We start from the raw sequence: 17,933 nt of genomic DNA, 5'->3' as shown, positions 1-17,933 counted from the left end.
TTTAAATATTTAAAAATAAAGAGTAGGAAGAATAGTAAAATACAATCCCATTAGAAAGAATGCATGATTTATTTTGAGTATATACCAGTTTTTTAAAGTACAAAAAAGAAAAATTAAATAAATAAATAAATAAATAAATACGTTCTGCCAGTATGTGGTCAGGTTCTTGGGAAGGGCGGGGGACATTAAAGTCTGTATTTTCGTGCACAAGTCACAGGGGGTATTTCTTTCTTTTTTTTTTTTCTCCAGTGTTAATTTTTAAGACGGACACTTTCATACATACTTGCTATTATTTTGACCAGACACTTTTGGGTACAATTATTCTGAGATATAAATTAAAAAGGAATGACAAGGACTTCCCTGGTGGTCCAGTGGTAAAGAATCCGCCTTCCAGTGCAGGAGATGCGGGTTTGATCCCTGGTCAGGGAACTAAGATCCCACATGCCACAGGGCAACTAAGCCCGCGCACCACAACTACTGAGCCCATACGCCTCAACAAGAGAGCCCACGTGCCACAAACTACAGAGCCCATGTGCCCTGGAGCCTGCGCGCCACAACTAGAGAGAAGCCCACGCGCCGCAATGAAGAGCCTGCAGGCCATAACTAAAGATCCTTCATGCCTCAATGAGGACCCCATGTGCCACAACTAAGACCCGACGCAGCCAAAAAAATAAGTAAAATAAATATTTTTCAAAAAAAGGAATGACAGCGGATTTTTTTTTTTCCACTTTGCAATCTCCTGTCCCTTAATGCCATGTGAAAATCAGGTCAAAAGTTAAAACTCCTGGGGACTTCCCTGGTGGTCCAGTGGGTAAGACTCTGCACTCCCAATGCAGGCGGCCTGGGTTCAATCCCTGGTCGGGGAACTAGATCCTGCATGCATGCCACAACTAAGAAGTCCACATGACACAACTAAAGATCCCGTATGCTGCAGCTTACACCCGGGGCAGCCAAGATAAATAAATAAATAATTTTTTTAAAAAACCTTACAACTCCAGTTTAAGACAATGTTGACCAAGCTTTAAAGGAAAAAGCCGTTTCAGAGGTGGCCACGTCTCATTTTACCTTGTGTGGTAGGTCAGCCTCTCCAAAGCTCCTGGGCTCCCCTCAGAATCCATCAGATCACAAAATTCTGCAACCAAAACAGAAGAATTCCCGTTCAGGCTGAAGGAACCCACAGAAAACCTAGAGAACAAGACCATCCGGGATTTTATTTCTTATTTTACGCCAGTTTGTCTAGAGGAAACCACAGATTAAAGTAGTATTTTAGTTTGGAAAAATGCTGCGTAGCTTTGCGTGCAGACGTTAATTAACCCCAGGTAAATTCCTAGGCGTCCTAGAATTCTCCTGTGGGCTTGGGGGCGGGGAGCTTCCAGACTTCCCAAGAACAGGCTGCCAGCCATCCCAGGAGGGGGCGGGGTCAGCCGGAGGGCCGCCCTCCCGCCCTCAGCCTGGCCAGAGCCGGCCCGGGGCGCCCCCCGGAGGGGAGCTGCGGTGCCCCTTCTCAATCCCTCACTCCCCCGCCAGCCCTCACCTCGTGCCGGGGACTCTCCACCCTGCAGGCCCGACTCCTGGAGCGGGGCAGGGGGAGGGGGGAAGGGGACAACAGATGTTCCTCCTTAAGGGGGAAAGAACCGCGGCCTCTCCGAGGCAGGGAGCCCAGCCCCAGGGAGTGGGGCCCCATCCTCACTCCTCACGTCAGAGGGGCCCCTAGGGTGCTTCGCTCCCGCAGGCCCCACCCTTCCCTCCCACGAGTGACCCCCCCCCCGGGGCTGGGGGCCAGGTCCTCAGTCCCACAGGGCAGCGACACGCACCACGAGGGGCACGCGGTCTTCACTCCTGCAAGGCCACCACGGGGCTGGGCGGTCCTCCTCCCACGGGGCAGGGAGCCCCTCAGGGTCTGGGCTCGGCCGCCTCGGGCTCCTCCTGGACGCTGGGGCCACTCCTCGCTGGAGGAGGCCCACCCGCGTCCTGATCCGCCCGCGCCCGGCAGCAGCTGCGGGGAAAGGCGCCCCGGGGGACAGCACCTCGTGCGGGGCGGGCGCACCTGCGCCCACCTGCCCGAGACCAGCAGCGCCTCCTGCCGCCTCCAGACGTAGCAAGGAACTGGCTCCTGAGGGCGACTCCGGGGGGCCGTGTTGTTACTCAAGTCGGGGCCGGCGGGACCCCTGGGCAGGTGAAGTTGGCGCCGCGGTTGATGCTAACTCAGAGCAGCTGGGGTCGGAATGCGAACGTCGGGTGCGCGGGGCACAGGACGGTCACTGCAGACTTACCTCTGAATGGCATGTCCATTTTGTTCCCACAGTCACCATCACCGAGTCGAGAAGGAGGGTCTTGCGGTCCGGACCTGTGTGACGTCACAGGCATCTCCATGGCAACGAATCTTGAGGCTCCCTGCCCACCGCGCCCCAACGTTCAGGCGGTAGACTCCTGCTGCCCCTTCGCGAAACTCCTCTGATCCTTTCCGCCGCGCTAGGCCCCCCATCCGTGCTCCACTCGCGGCCAGAGAGGCCTTTTTAAGGACACAATTTTGCCACAAAACCTTGAGTGACTCCCCTGTGCCCTGGGATGACCTTCAAACTCTTTAACCCAGCGCTCCTCCCCGGCGGCATCCTGACCGGAGCACTGCGCCTGCCCCGGGGCTGCAGCCCCTCCCACGTCTCCTTCCCGATTTGGGAAGGTACCAAGCCCCCTCCCTCCCAACCGTCCACAGATCTGACTTCAGCTGGAAAGGCTTCCCTCACCCCGCCCCCATCCCGACTTTCTTAACCTCCGCGGCTTAGTTTGGCACCTCCTCCAGGAAGCCTTCCTTGACCTCGAAGTCTAGGTTAAGAGCCGCTCCTCTGCACTCCCACAGCAGGCCAGACCAACCTGTGTAGAAGCTGCCTACTGATTTCTTTTTAAAAAAATTTTATTTATTTATTTGGCTGCACCAGGTCTTAGTTGCGGCATGCAAGATCTTTAGTTGTGGCATTAGAAAACTCTTAGTTGAGGCATGCGGGATCTAGTTCCCCAACCAGGGATCGAACCCACCCGGGCCCCTACATTGGGAGCGCAGAGTCTTAACCACTGGAACCACCAGGGAAGCCCCTGCCCATTGATTTCTATGTGGCTCAGTAGACTGTCACCCTGTGAGCCAAGGAACTTTCACTCCTAAACTCCATCATGTGCACAGCACAATAACTGCTCAAAAATATTTTTTTTCAATGAATGGTGAAAGGAATTACCAAATGAATATGCCACAAATCATATTAGCTGCACAGTCACTAATTTTTTTTAACTGAAGTATAGTGATTTACAATATTGTGTTAGTTTCAGGTGTATAGTGATTCAGTATTTTTGCAGGTTATATTCCATTGGAAGTTATTACAAGATAATGGGTATAGTTACCTGTGCTATACAGGAAATCCTTGCTGCTTAATTTTATACATAGTTGTTTGTTAATCCTATACCCCTAATTTGTCTTTCCCCGCTTCCCTCCCTTTGGTAACTGCTAGTCTGTTTTCTATGCCTGTGAGTCTGTTTCTGTTTTGTATATACGTTCATTTGTATTATTTTTTAGATTCCACGTGTGATATCATATAGTATTTGTCTTTGTCTGTCTGTACTTCATTAAGCATAATATTCCACATTGTTGCAAATGGCAGTATTTCACTCTTTTTTATGGTTGAGTAATATTCCATTGTGTGTGTGTGTGTGTGTGTGTGTGTGTGTGTGTGTGTACACACCACATCTTCTTAACCCAGTTGTCTGTTGATGGGCTCTTAGGGCTCTTAGGTTGCTTCCATATCTTGGCTATTGTCAATAGCGCTGCTGTGAGCATTGACGTGCATGTATCTTTTCAAATTAGTGTTTTTGTTTTTTCCAGATACGTGCACAGGAGTGGGATTGCTGGATCATATGGTAACCCTATTTTTGTTTTTTTAAGGAAACTCCATACTGTTTTCCATGGTGGCTGCACTGATATACATTCCCACCAACAGTGTAGGAGGGTTCCCTTTTCTCTACACCCTCTTCAGCATTTATTTGTAGACTTTTTGATGATAGCCATTTTGACAGGTGTGAGGTGATACCTCATTGTGGTTTTGATTTGCACTAATTTTCTTAGTAATTTTTGAAGTCAGGAAGTGTGGACCCCCAACTTTGTCCTTCTTTTTCAAAATTGTTTGACTCTTCTGGGTCCCTTGTATTTCCATATGAATTTTAGGATAGGCTTGTCAATTTCTGCAAAAACGCCAGCTGGGATTTTGATAGGGATTGTGTTGAGTCTGTAGATCAGTTTGGATAATACTGCCATCTTAACAGTACTACATCTTCCAATATGTGAGCATGGGATGTCTTTTCATTTCTTAGGTCTCCTCTAGTTTTTTTCAACAATGTTCTGTAGTTTTTTTCAGTATGCAAGTCTTGTATTTTTTTGTTATTAAAATTTCTAAGTATTTTATTCTTTTTGCTGCTATTGTAAACAGAACTGTTTTCTTAATTTTATTTTTAGATTGTTCATTGTTAGTGTATAAAAATGCAACTGATTTTTGTATATTGATCTTGTATCCTGAAACCTTGATGAACTTGTTGTTCTAATAAGTGTGTGTGTGTGTCTGTGTATTCCTTACATTTTGTTTTTTGTTTTTGTTTTGGCCACGCCGTGTGGCATGCGGGAACTTAGTTCCCCAACCAGGGATCAAACCTGTGCCCCCTGCATTGAGAGCTCGGCGTCTTAACCACTGGACCGCCAGGGAAGTCCCTTCCTAACAGTTTTCTATATACAAGATCATGCCATCTACAGTAGAGGTAATTTTTACTCCTTCCTGTCCGATCAGGGTGCCTTTTATTTATCAGGACTAACTGCCCTAGCTGGAACCTCCAGTATGGTGTTGAATTCAAGCGGTGAAAATGAACATCCTGTCTTGTTTTTAATCGTGCATTTATTTGTATTGCCAAGTACCTTCAGTCTGTTTGAGTTACAAAGATATGTTAAGGAAAAGATGAAATACTTGCAGATGAATTGATACAATGAAATTCAGAAATTGCTTCAGAAAGCTGAGGGGATGGAGGGAGGTTGTGGGGTGTGGATTGGCCTGACTGGCCACGACCAGCTGGCTGAATTGAAACAACAGCACATACAATGAACAGAGTTCAAATGTTAAATATTTTATTGGCTTCATCCATTCAACTTTTTGAAGAGGGTAGCTGATTTATCAATTTTTTTCACTTTGGTTTTTTTTTTTTTAATTTGGAATTTAAAAAAATACAGTGCTTTTTGGACCACATTTAAAGCTCTAGAACTTTCATTGGTCTAGTGTTGAGGACTTAACAGTACTTTCATGAGAAGATGATGTATGTTAGGGACTTTCCTGGTGGTCCAGTGGTTAAGAATCCGCCTTCCAATGCAGGGGGTGCAGGTTTGATCCCTGGTCAGGGAACTAAGATCCCACATGCCGCAGGGCTACTGAGCCCGCGCACCGCAACTAAGACCTTACACAGCCCAAAATAAATAAACATTATTAAAAAAAAAAAAAGATGATGTATATTCTGAGCAGATACACTTGGCAGATACTATGCTCAGCTCTTCGGAGCTGCAACAGCATCACAGGATCTTTGTTCAGATTTTGATGGTGCTATTAATATACCATGACTCACGAAGAGCCCTGCTTCCTGGAATGTTCCTCCTAGGAGGAAAAGTGATGTTCCTTCCTATAGAAGCGTAATCTCTTATCACACTTTCAAAGGTCTGAACAGATCTTGAAGTCTTAGAAAAAGGAAGGACATCTTCCCAAATTATACAAAATTGTTTAAACAATTTGCCATCCCCACAGGAAGGGGGGAAATATCAGTTGTGTGTACCAGGTATTCATTCAATCCACAAATATATATCAGGTGCACCGGGCTGGCAGTGAACAAACTATATACGTGCTTACCTTCGTGGCTGACAGAGAGCAAGACGGACTGTAGACTAATTGCAGGACAATTGTGAGAAATGCCACCAAGAAAGGGAGAGGATGCAGGGAGTGTAGCCACAGGTAAACTGAGGCCAGGCAGTGGGAGGATTTAGCCTGGGACAGAGGGGCACGAAGACCATCCCAGGTAAGATATTGCTTCATGGGTACAGAGTTTCTGTTTGGGGTATGAAAAAGTTTGGGAAATACTGTTGATGGTTGCACAACATTTTGAATATAGTTAATGCCATTGAACCGTACACTTACAATGGTAAATGTTAGGTTATGTATACTTTACCGTCCCAGGTGGAGGAGCTGTGATGTGGTGTGTGAAGGCCTTGAGAGACCAGGCATCTAGGACACAGCCCAGGACAGGCTCCATCAATCACACGCTTTGAATGGGTCTTTGAATGGAAGAGCTGGTGTGGAAAAGAGCCGAGGTCTGTGGACAACCCACTGGGGAAGTGAGTAGTGGGAAACACAGTCCATTCATGGCCTCACCTCTTACCCGTGACCATTGGAGCTGCAGTTTCCTCATCTATCAAAAGGAATCAGTAAAGATACTTAGAAGGTTCCAAACTCAAGGGAGAACCCAGAATGATAATTGTTGAAGCTGGCTGATGGGTATGTAGGGGCTCATAAAACAGTTCCCTTTACTTTGTGTGTGTGTAAACATACATAAAATTTACCATTTTAACCTTTTTTAAGTGTACAGGTCAGTGGAATCAAATACAATTACATTGTGCAACCATCACTGCCATCCATCTCCAGAACTTTTTCATCATCTCCAGCTGGAACTCTGCCCCCATTAAATACCAACTCCCCCTCCCCCAGCCCCTGGCCACCACTATTCCACCGTGTCTCTATGAATTTGACGGCTCCAGGGACCTCATATTAAGTGGAATCATACAGGGGACTTCCCTGGCAGTCCAATGGTTAAGACTCCGAGCTTCCACTGCAGGGGGCACAGGTTTGATCCCTGGTCAGGGAACTAAGATCCTGCATGCACCAGAGCCAAAAAAAAAAAGAAAATTTAATTAATAAAAAGAAGTAAGTGGAATCATAAATACAGTATTTGTCCTGCCGTGTCTGGCTTATTTCATGTAGCTTACTGTCCTCAAGATTTATCCATGTCATAGCATGTGCCAGAAGATCTTTCCTCTTTAAGGCTGGATAATATTTCATTGTGTGTATGTACCACATTTTGTTTATCCATTAATTCACTGATGAGTGTGTTTGGATTGTTTCTACCTTTTGGCTAATATGAATGACACTGCTACGAACACTGGTGTACAAATACCTTTCTGAGTCGCTGCTTTCTGAGTATATACCCAGAAGTGAATTGCTGGATCATATGGTAATTGTTCATTTTTTGAGGGACCACCAAACTCTTTTACATTTTTTCAATAACAGTTTGAGATATTCACATACTATATAATTCATTCACTTTGAAGTGTACAGTTCAGTGACTTTTACTATATTCACAGTAATGCACAGCCATCACAATCAATTTTTCAACACTATGATCACCCCAGAAAGAAACTCTGTACTCATTAAGTGGTCCCTCTCCATGGCTCTTCCCCGAAGTCCCGGCCAGCCAGGCAGCTGCTACGTTCTGTCTCTACGGATTTGCCTATTCTGGACACTTCATGAGTTAAGATCATACAGTAAATTCGTGGCCTTTTGTGACTGGCTTCTTTCACTTGGCATGGTTTTCAAGGTTCATTCTTTCCACGGCAACAATATTCCAAATAATATTCCATTGCACCGTTATACCACATTTATTTATCCATTCATCCATCCATTGATGGACATTTGGTCTGTTTCCACCTTTTGGCTTTTATGAATAGCGCTGCTATGGAAACGTGTGTACACACATCCTGAGGATACGGAGGGCTGACGACGTCATTTATAAAAGGACTTCAGCATCCTCAGATTTTGATATTCTTGGGGGTCCCGGAACCAAGCCCCTGAGGGACAGATACCCGGTGAGGACTGTTATGTGTTTTTGGGGACGTATGTTTTCCATTTCTCCTGGGTAGATACCTAAGAGTGGAATTGCTGGATCATATGGTGATTCCATGCTTCACTTTTCCAGGCAGTGCCAGGCTGTTTTCCAGAAGGGCACCATTTTCCACTCCCATCAGCAGCGTGTGGAGGGTCCAATTTCTCCACGTCCTTGTCAACATCTACTTGTCCCTCTCTGCTTTTTGCATGTGTTTTGGAAATCTTCAAAATAAAACAATTAGAAACTGTAAGTTAAAGTGTTTGTAAACCGTGAAGTGCTTACACTAATTTGTTAACAAATATTTGAGTGCCTGCCATGTGCCAAACACTAAGTACCTGGGATACATAAGAGAACAAAACAAACATCTCTGTTCTTGGAAGTCAGGACTGGTCCTATTGGCTCTTCCTAAACCTCAATCTTTGGAGGCAAGGTCGTCAGACCCCAGCTCGGGGGCTGCGGGATAGAGAGCCCAGTGGGAGCTGGCGTGCTTGCACCCTGGTACCATCAGTAGGATTCTTCCCACCCGTAAGATAAAATGGAATAACGGGCACCTCACGAAGATGAAACAACTTCAGACTTGGTGGAGCTGACCTACCAAATCCCCTCAGTATTCCTGGTATTGAGGACGTTTCTCAAGGGGTGGGCATGGGCCCCCACCCCCCCCACCCCACCCCCGTCCTAAAAAAGCAGCCCCATGGCAGACCATAGCAACTGCCTTCCCATTGGCTAAGTTGCTGGACAGTCTCCAATCCAGGCCCGAGGCTAACGGTTCCCGTTCAAGGCACACAGTTAATCAGTTTCACCTTCCAGCTTTCTCTCCTCAGACGCCCACGTGTTCCCCAAATCTCAACACATCCAGGCTCTCAAGCCTGGCTCACTATGCTGGGAAGCCCCCCACTTCTGTTGAAGTGGGGTCAGCTTTGTATCAGCTGCCACCCCCTTCCTGGAGCACCCCCCTCCCCGGCCCTGCCCCACCAGCTGACCCCTCCTAGCTCTGTGCTTCCACCTCAGTTGGGGCTCCTTGGCCTTCACCGTGGCCACCTTCCCCAGTGACACACCTCTCATCTGTGTGCAGGGCCAGTCCTTCGGCAGCATTCAATCAAAACATGTGACAAATCCGTGCTTGGTAGGAACTACTGAAAGTTGAGGCCCGAGAGACAGCAAGGGCACAGTTAGCTAGAGGGGACTGGCACTTGCGGACCTGAGCCCGAGTAAGGCAGGCAACCTCACAGGACTCACAACAGGAGGAAAGGTCCTACCTGACCAGGCACCTGCTAAGCCCACTACCTAGTAAGCGCCAGAACAGGCTTTTAAGGTACCTCGGCTCCAATTTACAAGTAATGAGGTGCAGGACATGGCCGGCTCAGTCACTTTTGAACCCCAATAGACTGCCTTCTATACCTCTGCACTGCTTTTTCCATTTGCTCATCATGTACACTCACGTACCCCACACCGTTAAAATTCACCCATTCTGTGTACTTTAAATTTTAATAAACATATACAGCTGTGCAGCCATCGCCTCAAGTTTTGGGGCACGGAATCTTGTCCCTCTGCAGTTACGTCCCTACTAGGACTCCTGGCGCCAGGCAACCCACTGAGCTTTTTGTTGTCGTGGTTGTGCCTCTTCTAGAGTTTTACGAAAATGCAATCACAGTAGGTGGCTGTTTCTGTCTGGCTTCTTCCACTTTGTTTACCTAGGTCTCTTGTTTTCTCAGTGCTCAGCATACAGGTCTTGCAAAACTTCTTGTAAAATTTATTCCTATATGGTATTATGCATTTTAAAATATTAATGACTTTTTTGTTGCTAACAAAATTTCAATTTGATCCCGTATCTTAGGATTTTGCTATACTTATTCTTGTACCAATTTTGTAGATTCCTTTCCCATTGTGCTCACAGCCACATAATCTGTGAATAGGCATGTTTTTCCACCTCACACCACACCTGTGTCTCTGCTTTGCAGCACTTGCCACTCTCCTAGGCAGGGTGGGACCTAACCCTGGACTTGGCAGCAGCTGGCTCGAGACCCTGCCAGCCTGAGGAGCAACGCCTCCAGGTCGTGTTCGTGTGTCCTTCAGCTCAACGCCTCACCCCCGCCACCCCCGCCGGGGCCGGGCATCACGGTCTCCATGGTCCAGTCACTGGCCCACGAGTTCTGGGGGTAGTACAGTTCCAGAGTACATGTATCTGCCATAAATGCTTTCCAGTAACTCAGAAAACATGCTCAGTGGGAGATCTTTTTTTAAGTGGGAGACTATTTATAGAGGCTCTCAGTTTGTTTCTCTGAAATGCTCCTTTTGATTTAAGTGGAATCCTCTATATTCCTACTAGGCACGGGAAACATGGAAGAAAACTACCCCTTTGCCCTGGCCTTTCAATTCCTAATTCCTGAACAGCGTGGACACCTGAATTCTCTCCTTAGACGAATGGGAGGTAAGAACTTCCGCTGCATTAGATTACAAGGATTAAAGGCGATTACTTTACCAGGCACTTGGTACCCACTGAACACTAGGTGACATCTTCCGCAGTATAAAGACTCTCAAGTCCTCTCCCTGCCCCCTCTTAATCACGGTCACTCTTCACGTGGTCTTAGGCTCAGGATCCAGATCCTGTACAGAGCTGCTACCACCAACTTTCCCACAGCTTACGCCTCTCCAACCGCTGCTCACAGCTATCGGCACCTTCTCTACAGCCACCTCGCCCGACGCTCAATAAGGAACCAGAGGCCCAGGAGCAGAGGTGGTTTCAGGTGGAACGGCACTCGATAAGTACGCGTGGTACAGAACTTCCAGACATTCCTAAGGCCAAGGTAGTTCAGAGACGATATTTAGAGCATCAGATACGTTTCACAAATACCGTCAAAGCACAGTTTGGACATGAAAATCCTACGGGACAATGGCTGTTATTAGGAAATTTAACACATAGTGTCAGATTCACCTGTTCTCATCTGTGTCTTTTAAGGATATATGCTCTGGGAATTCCCTGGTTGTCCAGTAGTCAAGACTCCAAGCTTCCATTACAGGGGGTGTGGGTTCAATCCCTGGTCAGGGAACTAAGATACCACCTAAGATCCTGCACGCTGCACAGCCAAAACAAACAAAAACAAAAATCCCCAAAAAACACATCACGAGAACGTATGCTCATCCCCCACCTGCCCCCTGAGAGTGCACCCTGGGAAGATCGCAGTAGTAAGACTCCGGCAGTCAACACCAATCATCTACTTCCTTGGCAAGATGTACACACCTAACATTTTACATTCTGGGACCATCCCGTCATCTATACTCTCCCCCCCTCCAAAATAAGACATTTTCACGTAAGTTCTTTTTAATTTATCTGTATTTGTTACAACTTTTAAAGCAGAATGTGACTTGAGCGCTACGTCTCCACTCACAAAACTTGCTCCGAGTCACTTTTCAAACAGCTTTACAACATGCCTAGATAGGCTTATAATTCTGCTACTCTCAACACTACTTTTCTGTGGAAAACAAGCCCTGTGTATGGACAGTGACTCCCATCAAGTTGGTTCAGTTGAACATACTAATTCCTAGGGGTCTGGCACATGCAGTCAATACAGGCGATGGAAGGTTTAAAAAGTAAATCCCAGAAGATGAAAGTTGCTTTAAGAAGTATTTTCTTTTAAACATCAAGGTATATACTTCAGAACACTTCAGCGACAGAAGATCTGGTCTACTAAAGAATCCGCCTGATAGCTAAACACTTCAGACCATGAAGTTAACGTAGGTTACATACACCTTACAACAAACGCTACTTCCATCGGTTAAAATAAGCCAACATGAAACTAGAAAAAAACTAGCTCTGCTTTTAGTGCCTAAAGTATCACAGTATCACACTTAGTAGAAAGAAATCTTATCTTCCCCTTAAGTAGTTGTCATGCCATACAGGTTTTTAAATGTTAACAAAAATAAAGAAATACTTGAAAACATATTATCAGAAGAAATGAAGACAAGAGTGTTGAACACGCAGCCACGTAATCCTCAGGCAGAGCTCAGTCTACTTCTTCCATGCGGGACGTGTCATCGTCTCCTTCGAGGGGCGGCATCTCCTCAGTTACAGCAGCACTGCTGTCGTCAGCAGTGGGGTCATCTTCATCAATACCTTTTTGGAAATAAACACCATGGATTAGATTTCCTAAAGCCACCTACCTATCCCAACACTGCCAGTTCATACCCACTTTCCAAGGCTGAGCAATTACTACTTTACAGGGTGTATGACCGTTTCATTCTTTATCCTGTACAATCAAAAGGCCTATTTTACACCCGTTTAACTCATGTGACTTAGGGTTTCCCAAACTGAATGGGCCAGCCCAACTTTGTTCAAATTGCTGAAAGTTATGTTACCCTTTTCAAGTCATGTGTTTAAGCTTTTCCAATAGTATTGACACGTGGTATTTGCACAAGGCTTACCAAGACCAAGTTTGATCATCCTATAGATCCTGTTAGCATGTGTCTGGGGATCCTCCAGACTGAAGCCAGAAGACAGGAGCGCCGTTTCGTACAGCAGGATGACCAGATCCTTCACAGACTTGTCATTCTTGTCAGCCTCTGCCTTTTGCCTCAAGGTCTCAATGATGGAATGGTCAGGGTTTATCTCCAGGTGCTTCTTCGCTGCCATGTAACCCATTGTTGAGTTGTCTCTCAGCGCCTGAGCCTTCATGATCCTTTCCATGTTTGCTGTCCAGCCATATGTGCTTGTGACAATGCAGCACGGGGATGTCACCAATCGGTTAGACACGACCACCTACAATCAGAACACAGTGATAACGAGGCCTCAGAAGATTTCATATTCTAACTTGTAAGTACTTGTTACCAGCTTTATTATGAACATTTAAGGAACTTCAGTACTGACGAATCAGAAATACCATCTGCAAACTCAGATACCTGACGCTTTCTTCCTGTGAGTTCTCTTACACTTCAAGTCTTTAAGAATCTTGAGATCTACATCCATCACTAAATGGAAATGCTAAAGTTTTCTATTAGTAAGTTAAGAAAACTTCACTTTGAAAAACACCTGACACTCCTTTTAAATGTAGGTGAGAAGACTGTATTCACACACCTTTTCAACTTTCTTCTCCAAGATGTCCTTCATGATTTTGCAGAGGTTTTCAAACTTTGTCTTTTTTTCTTCCTGTTTCTTTTTCTCTTCTTCGTCCTCTGGAAGTTCCAGGCCCTCTTTGGTGACTGACACTAAGGTCTTCCCCTCAAACTCCTTCAGCTGTTGCACACAATACTCATCAATAGGCTCGATCATGTAGATCACTTCCAAGCCATGCTTCCGAAGACGTTCCACAAAGGCAGAGTTAGCTACCTGGTCCTTAGTCTCACCTGATATATGAAAAAGTTTTAGATCCTTAACAGGAAGCAGTTTCATTTCCTTTTCTTTTTTCCTATGTAGTTTGATCTAACCACAAACAAGAGCTAGCTCTCACTATGTTGCCTATAGTAACCCCTACTAATTTATATGTAACACCACATGGGTAGAAAACACACCCAACTGTTCCTATGGGATCACAAGCACAAAGACACGACTAACATTTACTGCCCATTACCTGTGATGTAATAGATGTGTTTCTGGTTTTCCTTCATCCTTGTGCAGTAGTCCTTGAGGGAAACCATCTCATCACCAGAAGCAGAAGTATAGTACCTCAACAGCTCTGAAAGTTTCTTTCGATTTTGAGAATCTTCATGTATCCCAAGCTGAAAAACAGGTGAACTTAGGAAGACTTTCTCTGCATTAAAAAATCATTTAAAACGAGAAGCCAGTTTGACTACCAGTCCTAATGGTCAAGTGTGTTTACAACTAACCTTAATGTTTTTAGAGAACTGCTCATAAAACTTCTTGTAGTTCTCTTTATCTTCTGCCAGTTCAGTGAAGAGTTCTAAGCATTTTTTGACCAAATTCTTCCTAATAACTTTCAAAATTTTGCTTTGTTGCAACATCTCACGGGAAATGTTTAAAGGGAGATCCTCCGAGTCCACCACGCCTCTGATGAAGTCTGAAAAAACAGACCAAATGCGCTCAAGGTCACTCCAAGGACAAAATCGACAGAAAACGTAAACCCGAAAAACCACAGACAAACGATTTTTTCCCCTTTAAAAATCGGGAGTTGATAGGCTGAACCCTGACCTGTGACGGCAACCGCTCTTTATGCCCAACCGCACTTACTCAGATACTCAGGGATCAGCTCCTCGCAGTTGTCCATGATGAAAACTCTGCGAACATACAACTTAATGTTGTTCTTTTTCTTTCTGTTTTCGAACAGGTCAAAGGGAGCACGTCTTGGGACAAAAAGAAGAGCTCTGAATTCCAACTGTCCTTCAACTGAAAAATGCTGTAATAAAACACAGCCAAGATCAAGACAATGCCATCAGCTTTCACCAACAGGTACCACTTAAACCCCAGAGCCAAACACTTGCAGTTACATAACTTCAAGACTTCGGGAGAAGGATGGGGCAGTGGGCAAGAGAAAGCTGCCAGAAACCACCCTCAAATTTAACAGTTTGAGGCAGACCACCTGCAGACACTAGCTTTGAAGCTCTCAGCACTCACCTTCACTGCCAAGTGATCTTCCCAGTCGTTGGTCAAGCTCTTGTAGAACTCTCCATACTCTTCATTACTAATGTCATCAGGATTTCTGGTCCAAATCGGCTTTGTTTTGTTCAGTTCTTCTTGATCAATGTATTTCTCCTTGATCTTCTTTTTCTTCTTCTTGTCACCATCCTTCTTTTCTTCTTCCTCTTCATCAGAGCCAACATCTTCTATCTCAGGTTTGTCCTCAGACTCCTTTTCTTCTTTTTCCTTTTCTTCTTCTTTGTCTTCCTTTTCTTCTGCCTCATCATCACTGACTTCTTTATCACGTTCCTTCTCCACCTTCAAAAGACGTAAGTAAATCACATCATCTCTCCATCCCAGAACTAAAAACAATAAGCTAAACAGCACTGAGGCACTTACACCCAAAACCAACTGAAAGCAGTAAGTAGCCAGAAAGCTACTCATCAGTTTCTCATGTATCTCAATAGGCCTGGGTGCCTGGACAGAGTAAGACAGAGCTCCACCCACCCGCCCAATAAATACTGCAAATTCAGAACTCTTCTTTTACCAAGGACTCTAAAGACTGAAGATTTCAACTCAGTCTCTTTGGTTTCCTACGTGAAAAACATACAGAAACTCACAAAGAGAGTGATGGGATAGCCAATAAACTGAGAGTGCTTCTTCACAATCTCTTTTATTCTCCGTTCCTCTAAGTACTCAGTTTGGTCTTCTTTAAGATGCAGAATAACTTTTGTTCCACGACCCATAGGTTCTCCTGTAAAGGAAATGGAGAAACGAGCTCAATTTCAATCTCAATGGCCTAAGCAAGGTTAAGGAACATACAGCATCAATCTAGCTCTCCTAGCACCCATTTCAACATCCATGAAGCAGGGGTTTACCCTTACTGCTAACGGAAAGACTCCCAGAGCAGTTAACGGCCAAGATAAACCACCGCAAGAACAGGCTATCCCACTTAAGGAAAACACAGATTTGTTTTTTTTGGTTTTTTTTAACACAAACTTCACAGCACCTTCAGGGATCCACTGCCTACAGCACCCCACCCTCCACAAACGACTGACCCAGTAAGATGTCTACCGGATGCCCACCTGTATCAGTCCTCACTGTGAAGGATCCTCCTGCGGAAGACTCCCAGGCATACTGCTCATCATCGTTATGTTTGGTGATAACGGTCACTTTCTCGGCCACCAAATAGGCCGAATAAAACCCGACACCAAACTGGCCAATCATAGAAATATCTGCACCAGCCTGCAAAGCCTCCATGAACGCCTTGGTCCCAGACTTGGCAATGGTACCAAGATTGTTGATCAAATCGGCCTTGGTCATTCCAATCCCGGTGTCCACAATAGTGAGCGTCCGATCTTGCTTGTTCGGAATGAGGTTAATATGCAGCTCTTTCCCAGAATCTAGTTTACTGGGATCTGTCAAGCTCTCATACCTGATCTTGTCCAGAGCCTATTTAAAAAACACAGAATATTACGCACAAGGCCTCTAAAGGGTGAATTTTATACCGAAGCTAAATCCAAATTCTACATTGAGACTTACGTCGGACGAATTTGAAATAAGCTCCCTCAAAAAGATCTCTTTATTCGAGTAGAATGTGTTGATGATCAGCGACATCAACTGGGCAATTTCCGCCTGGAAGGCGAACGTCTCCACCTCCTCCTCCTCCATCGGCTGGTCTTGGGTCTGGGTTTCCTCGGGCATCTGGAGAGGACACGGAGCCAGTGAGGCCGCCGGACGGGGTCCCGCCACGTCCCGCGCCCGCTTCGGAAGCCGGTGCGCGCACGAGGCACCGGCTGACAAAGGGATGACCTCATTCCGGGGCCCCAGAGCCGCCGCAGCCCACGCCGGCCGCACGGGCGCCGCTCCCGCGCGACTCCGCCATGACACCCCCCCCCCCGCCGGCTGGGAACCGGGCCCGGGGACTCCTCCCAAGGCGCAGAACCCAGCCCCCGCGGCCCCGGCCCCCGCCCCCGCTCCCCCAGAGCCCCAAGGCCCGCCCGCTCCCGCAGCGGGGAGGGGAGGAAAGGCCGCAGCAGGCCCGAGGCCTGCGAGACGCCACGGCCGCCCCGGCACCGCCTGCCGAGGGGCCCCGGCGGAGGGGGTTGCACCCGCCGCCGTCTCCCGCCCGGCCCCGGATCCCCGTGGAGCCCCCCCACCGTGGAGTCCACCCGCTCCGGAGGCCCCCCGCGCGAAGAGCCCCCGCAAGCCGCCCCCTCACCTCGGCTGAAGGACCGCAAAGGCTCCGCAGCGACGCAGCACCAGGACGTACAAGCAACTGGCGCGCCGTCCCCCCGCCTCCCTTATATAGAGGCGAGCCCGCCCAGCGCGCGGCGCCTTTTCCAGAAGCCTCCCGAACCTTCCGGAAGAACCCTCCCCAACCGCCGCCGCGGCCGCGCGCCTGCGCCTGCGCCTGCGCCCTGGACGCCGCCCGCCCCTACCCTGCGCCCGCGCGGCCCCACGCCCTCGCGCCCCGCCCCCCACGGCCGCGCCGCGCGCGCCCGCGCGGACCGCAGGACGCCTGCGCGGCCCGGAGCTCTCGGGAAGGTCTCGCGCCTTCCGGGGCCATCACCCCTAGCCCTGCCCCCGCGCCCACTGCGTTCTGCGCGCCGTCGGCCCCGCCCCCACGACCCCTGCTCGGCGCGCGTCGTTCCAACGGCCGCCCTGGTGAACCGCCACCCCTGTCCAGGCCGCGGGGAGTGCGACCGGGGGCTGAGTGCCCGGGGACTGAGTGCCCGTGCTCGCGGCTCTGTGAAGTGCAGAAAAGTAAACTCTCGGTGGTTACAACGTGTCCCCAGGTTGTGGAAGCTTCGGGTCCTCCACCGTCAGGGCCCGAGACTGGGGGCCCGGGGCCAGGTTGGGGGCCTTGAGGCCGCATGTAGGAAATCGAAGCAGGGGTGAGGGGGTCTGGTCCTGTGTCACATGTATACGCCCGGCGCACTGATCAGAGGCTCAGAGCCACGGTTAGGGGTTTGGGGGCCCGGGGCAGCGATTGGGCATCCAGGGCTGTTTCGGGAGGTACGGGGCGCACTTTTTTGCCGGGGTCAGCGATTATGGGTTCAGGGTACAGGAATTCTGGCAACAGGTGCCTGCCAGAGCCTCGTTATGCAGAGGCCCGGGGCTCCGGCCTGGGTGTGGGGTGCAGAGGTGTGTGAGCGAGGGGTGACCCGCGTATGTGCATGGGGAGCAAAGGGGACCCCTGGGCCTCGTGGGGCTCCCGTGCAGCTGTTTCTGAAGCTGAGGTGGGATGGGGAACGAGGGCTTCCCCACACATCGCTATAGACCCCACCTCAAGGCAGGCCACCGCCCGTATTTGGGGACTGGTCCTGTCCTTAGGCCCCGCTGCGACCAGGAAGAAATGTTGAAACGACACAAAATACGGAATTCTCCCGGCTCTTGCTCAGTCCCTTGGGGACTTGTA

At 48.0% G+C, this 17,933-nt stretch overlaps 1 protein-coding gene across 1 annotated transcript; it reads right to left on the bottom strand.

Annotated features, from left to right (window-relative positions):
• Positions 1-11,257: 11,257 nt before the first annotated feature.
• On the bottom strand, positions 11,258-16,872 carry HSP90AA1 (heat shock protein 90 alpha family class A member 1). Its single transcript, XM_082847941.1, has 11 exons — positions 16,734-16,872; positions 16,055-16,216; positions 15,598-15,964; positions 15,133-15,266; positions 14,510-14,830; positions 14,126-14,291; positions 13,765-13,955; positions 13,509-13,656; positions 13,016-13,284; positions 12,367-12,700; positions 11,258-12,058 (listed from the first exon to the last, which is right to left on the bottom strand). Exons 2-11 carry the CDS (start codon positions 16,214-16,216, stop codon positions 11,949-11,951), a joined length of 2,202 nt encoding a protein of 733 aa, XP_082704067.1. The 5' UTR covers positions 16,734-16,872; the 3' UTR covers positions 11,258-11,948.
• Between the last annotated feature and the right edge of the window lie 1,061 nt (positions 16,873-17,933).

The sequence above is a fragment of the Leucopleurus acutus genome (assembly GCF_964270905.1).
Source record: "Leucopleurus acutus genome assembly, chromosome: 1".
Taxonomy (NCBI): domain Eukaryota; kingdom Metazoa; phylum Chordata; class Mammalia; order Artiodactyla; family Delphinidae; genus Leucopleurus; species Leucopleurus acutus.
This window is presented reverse-complemented; position numbering and strand designations above follow the sequence as displayed.

Bases quoted from the DNA above. Each gene is read 5' to 3' on its own strand.
- HSP90AA1 (XM_082847941.1), bottom strand. From the start codon at position 16,216: ATGCCCGAGGAAACCCAGACCCAAGACCAGCCGATGGAGGAGGAGGAG. The intron at 15,965-16,054 runs GTAAGTCTCAAT...TTTTTTAAATAG, and splicing joins TTATTTCAAATTCGTCCGAC to GCTCTGGACAAGATCAGGTA. The intron at 14,292-14,509 runs GTGAGTGCTGAG...GTTTTATTACAG, and splicing joins AAGATCACTTGGCAGTGAAG to CATTTTTCAGTTGAAGGACA.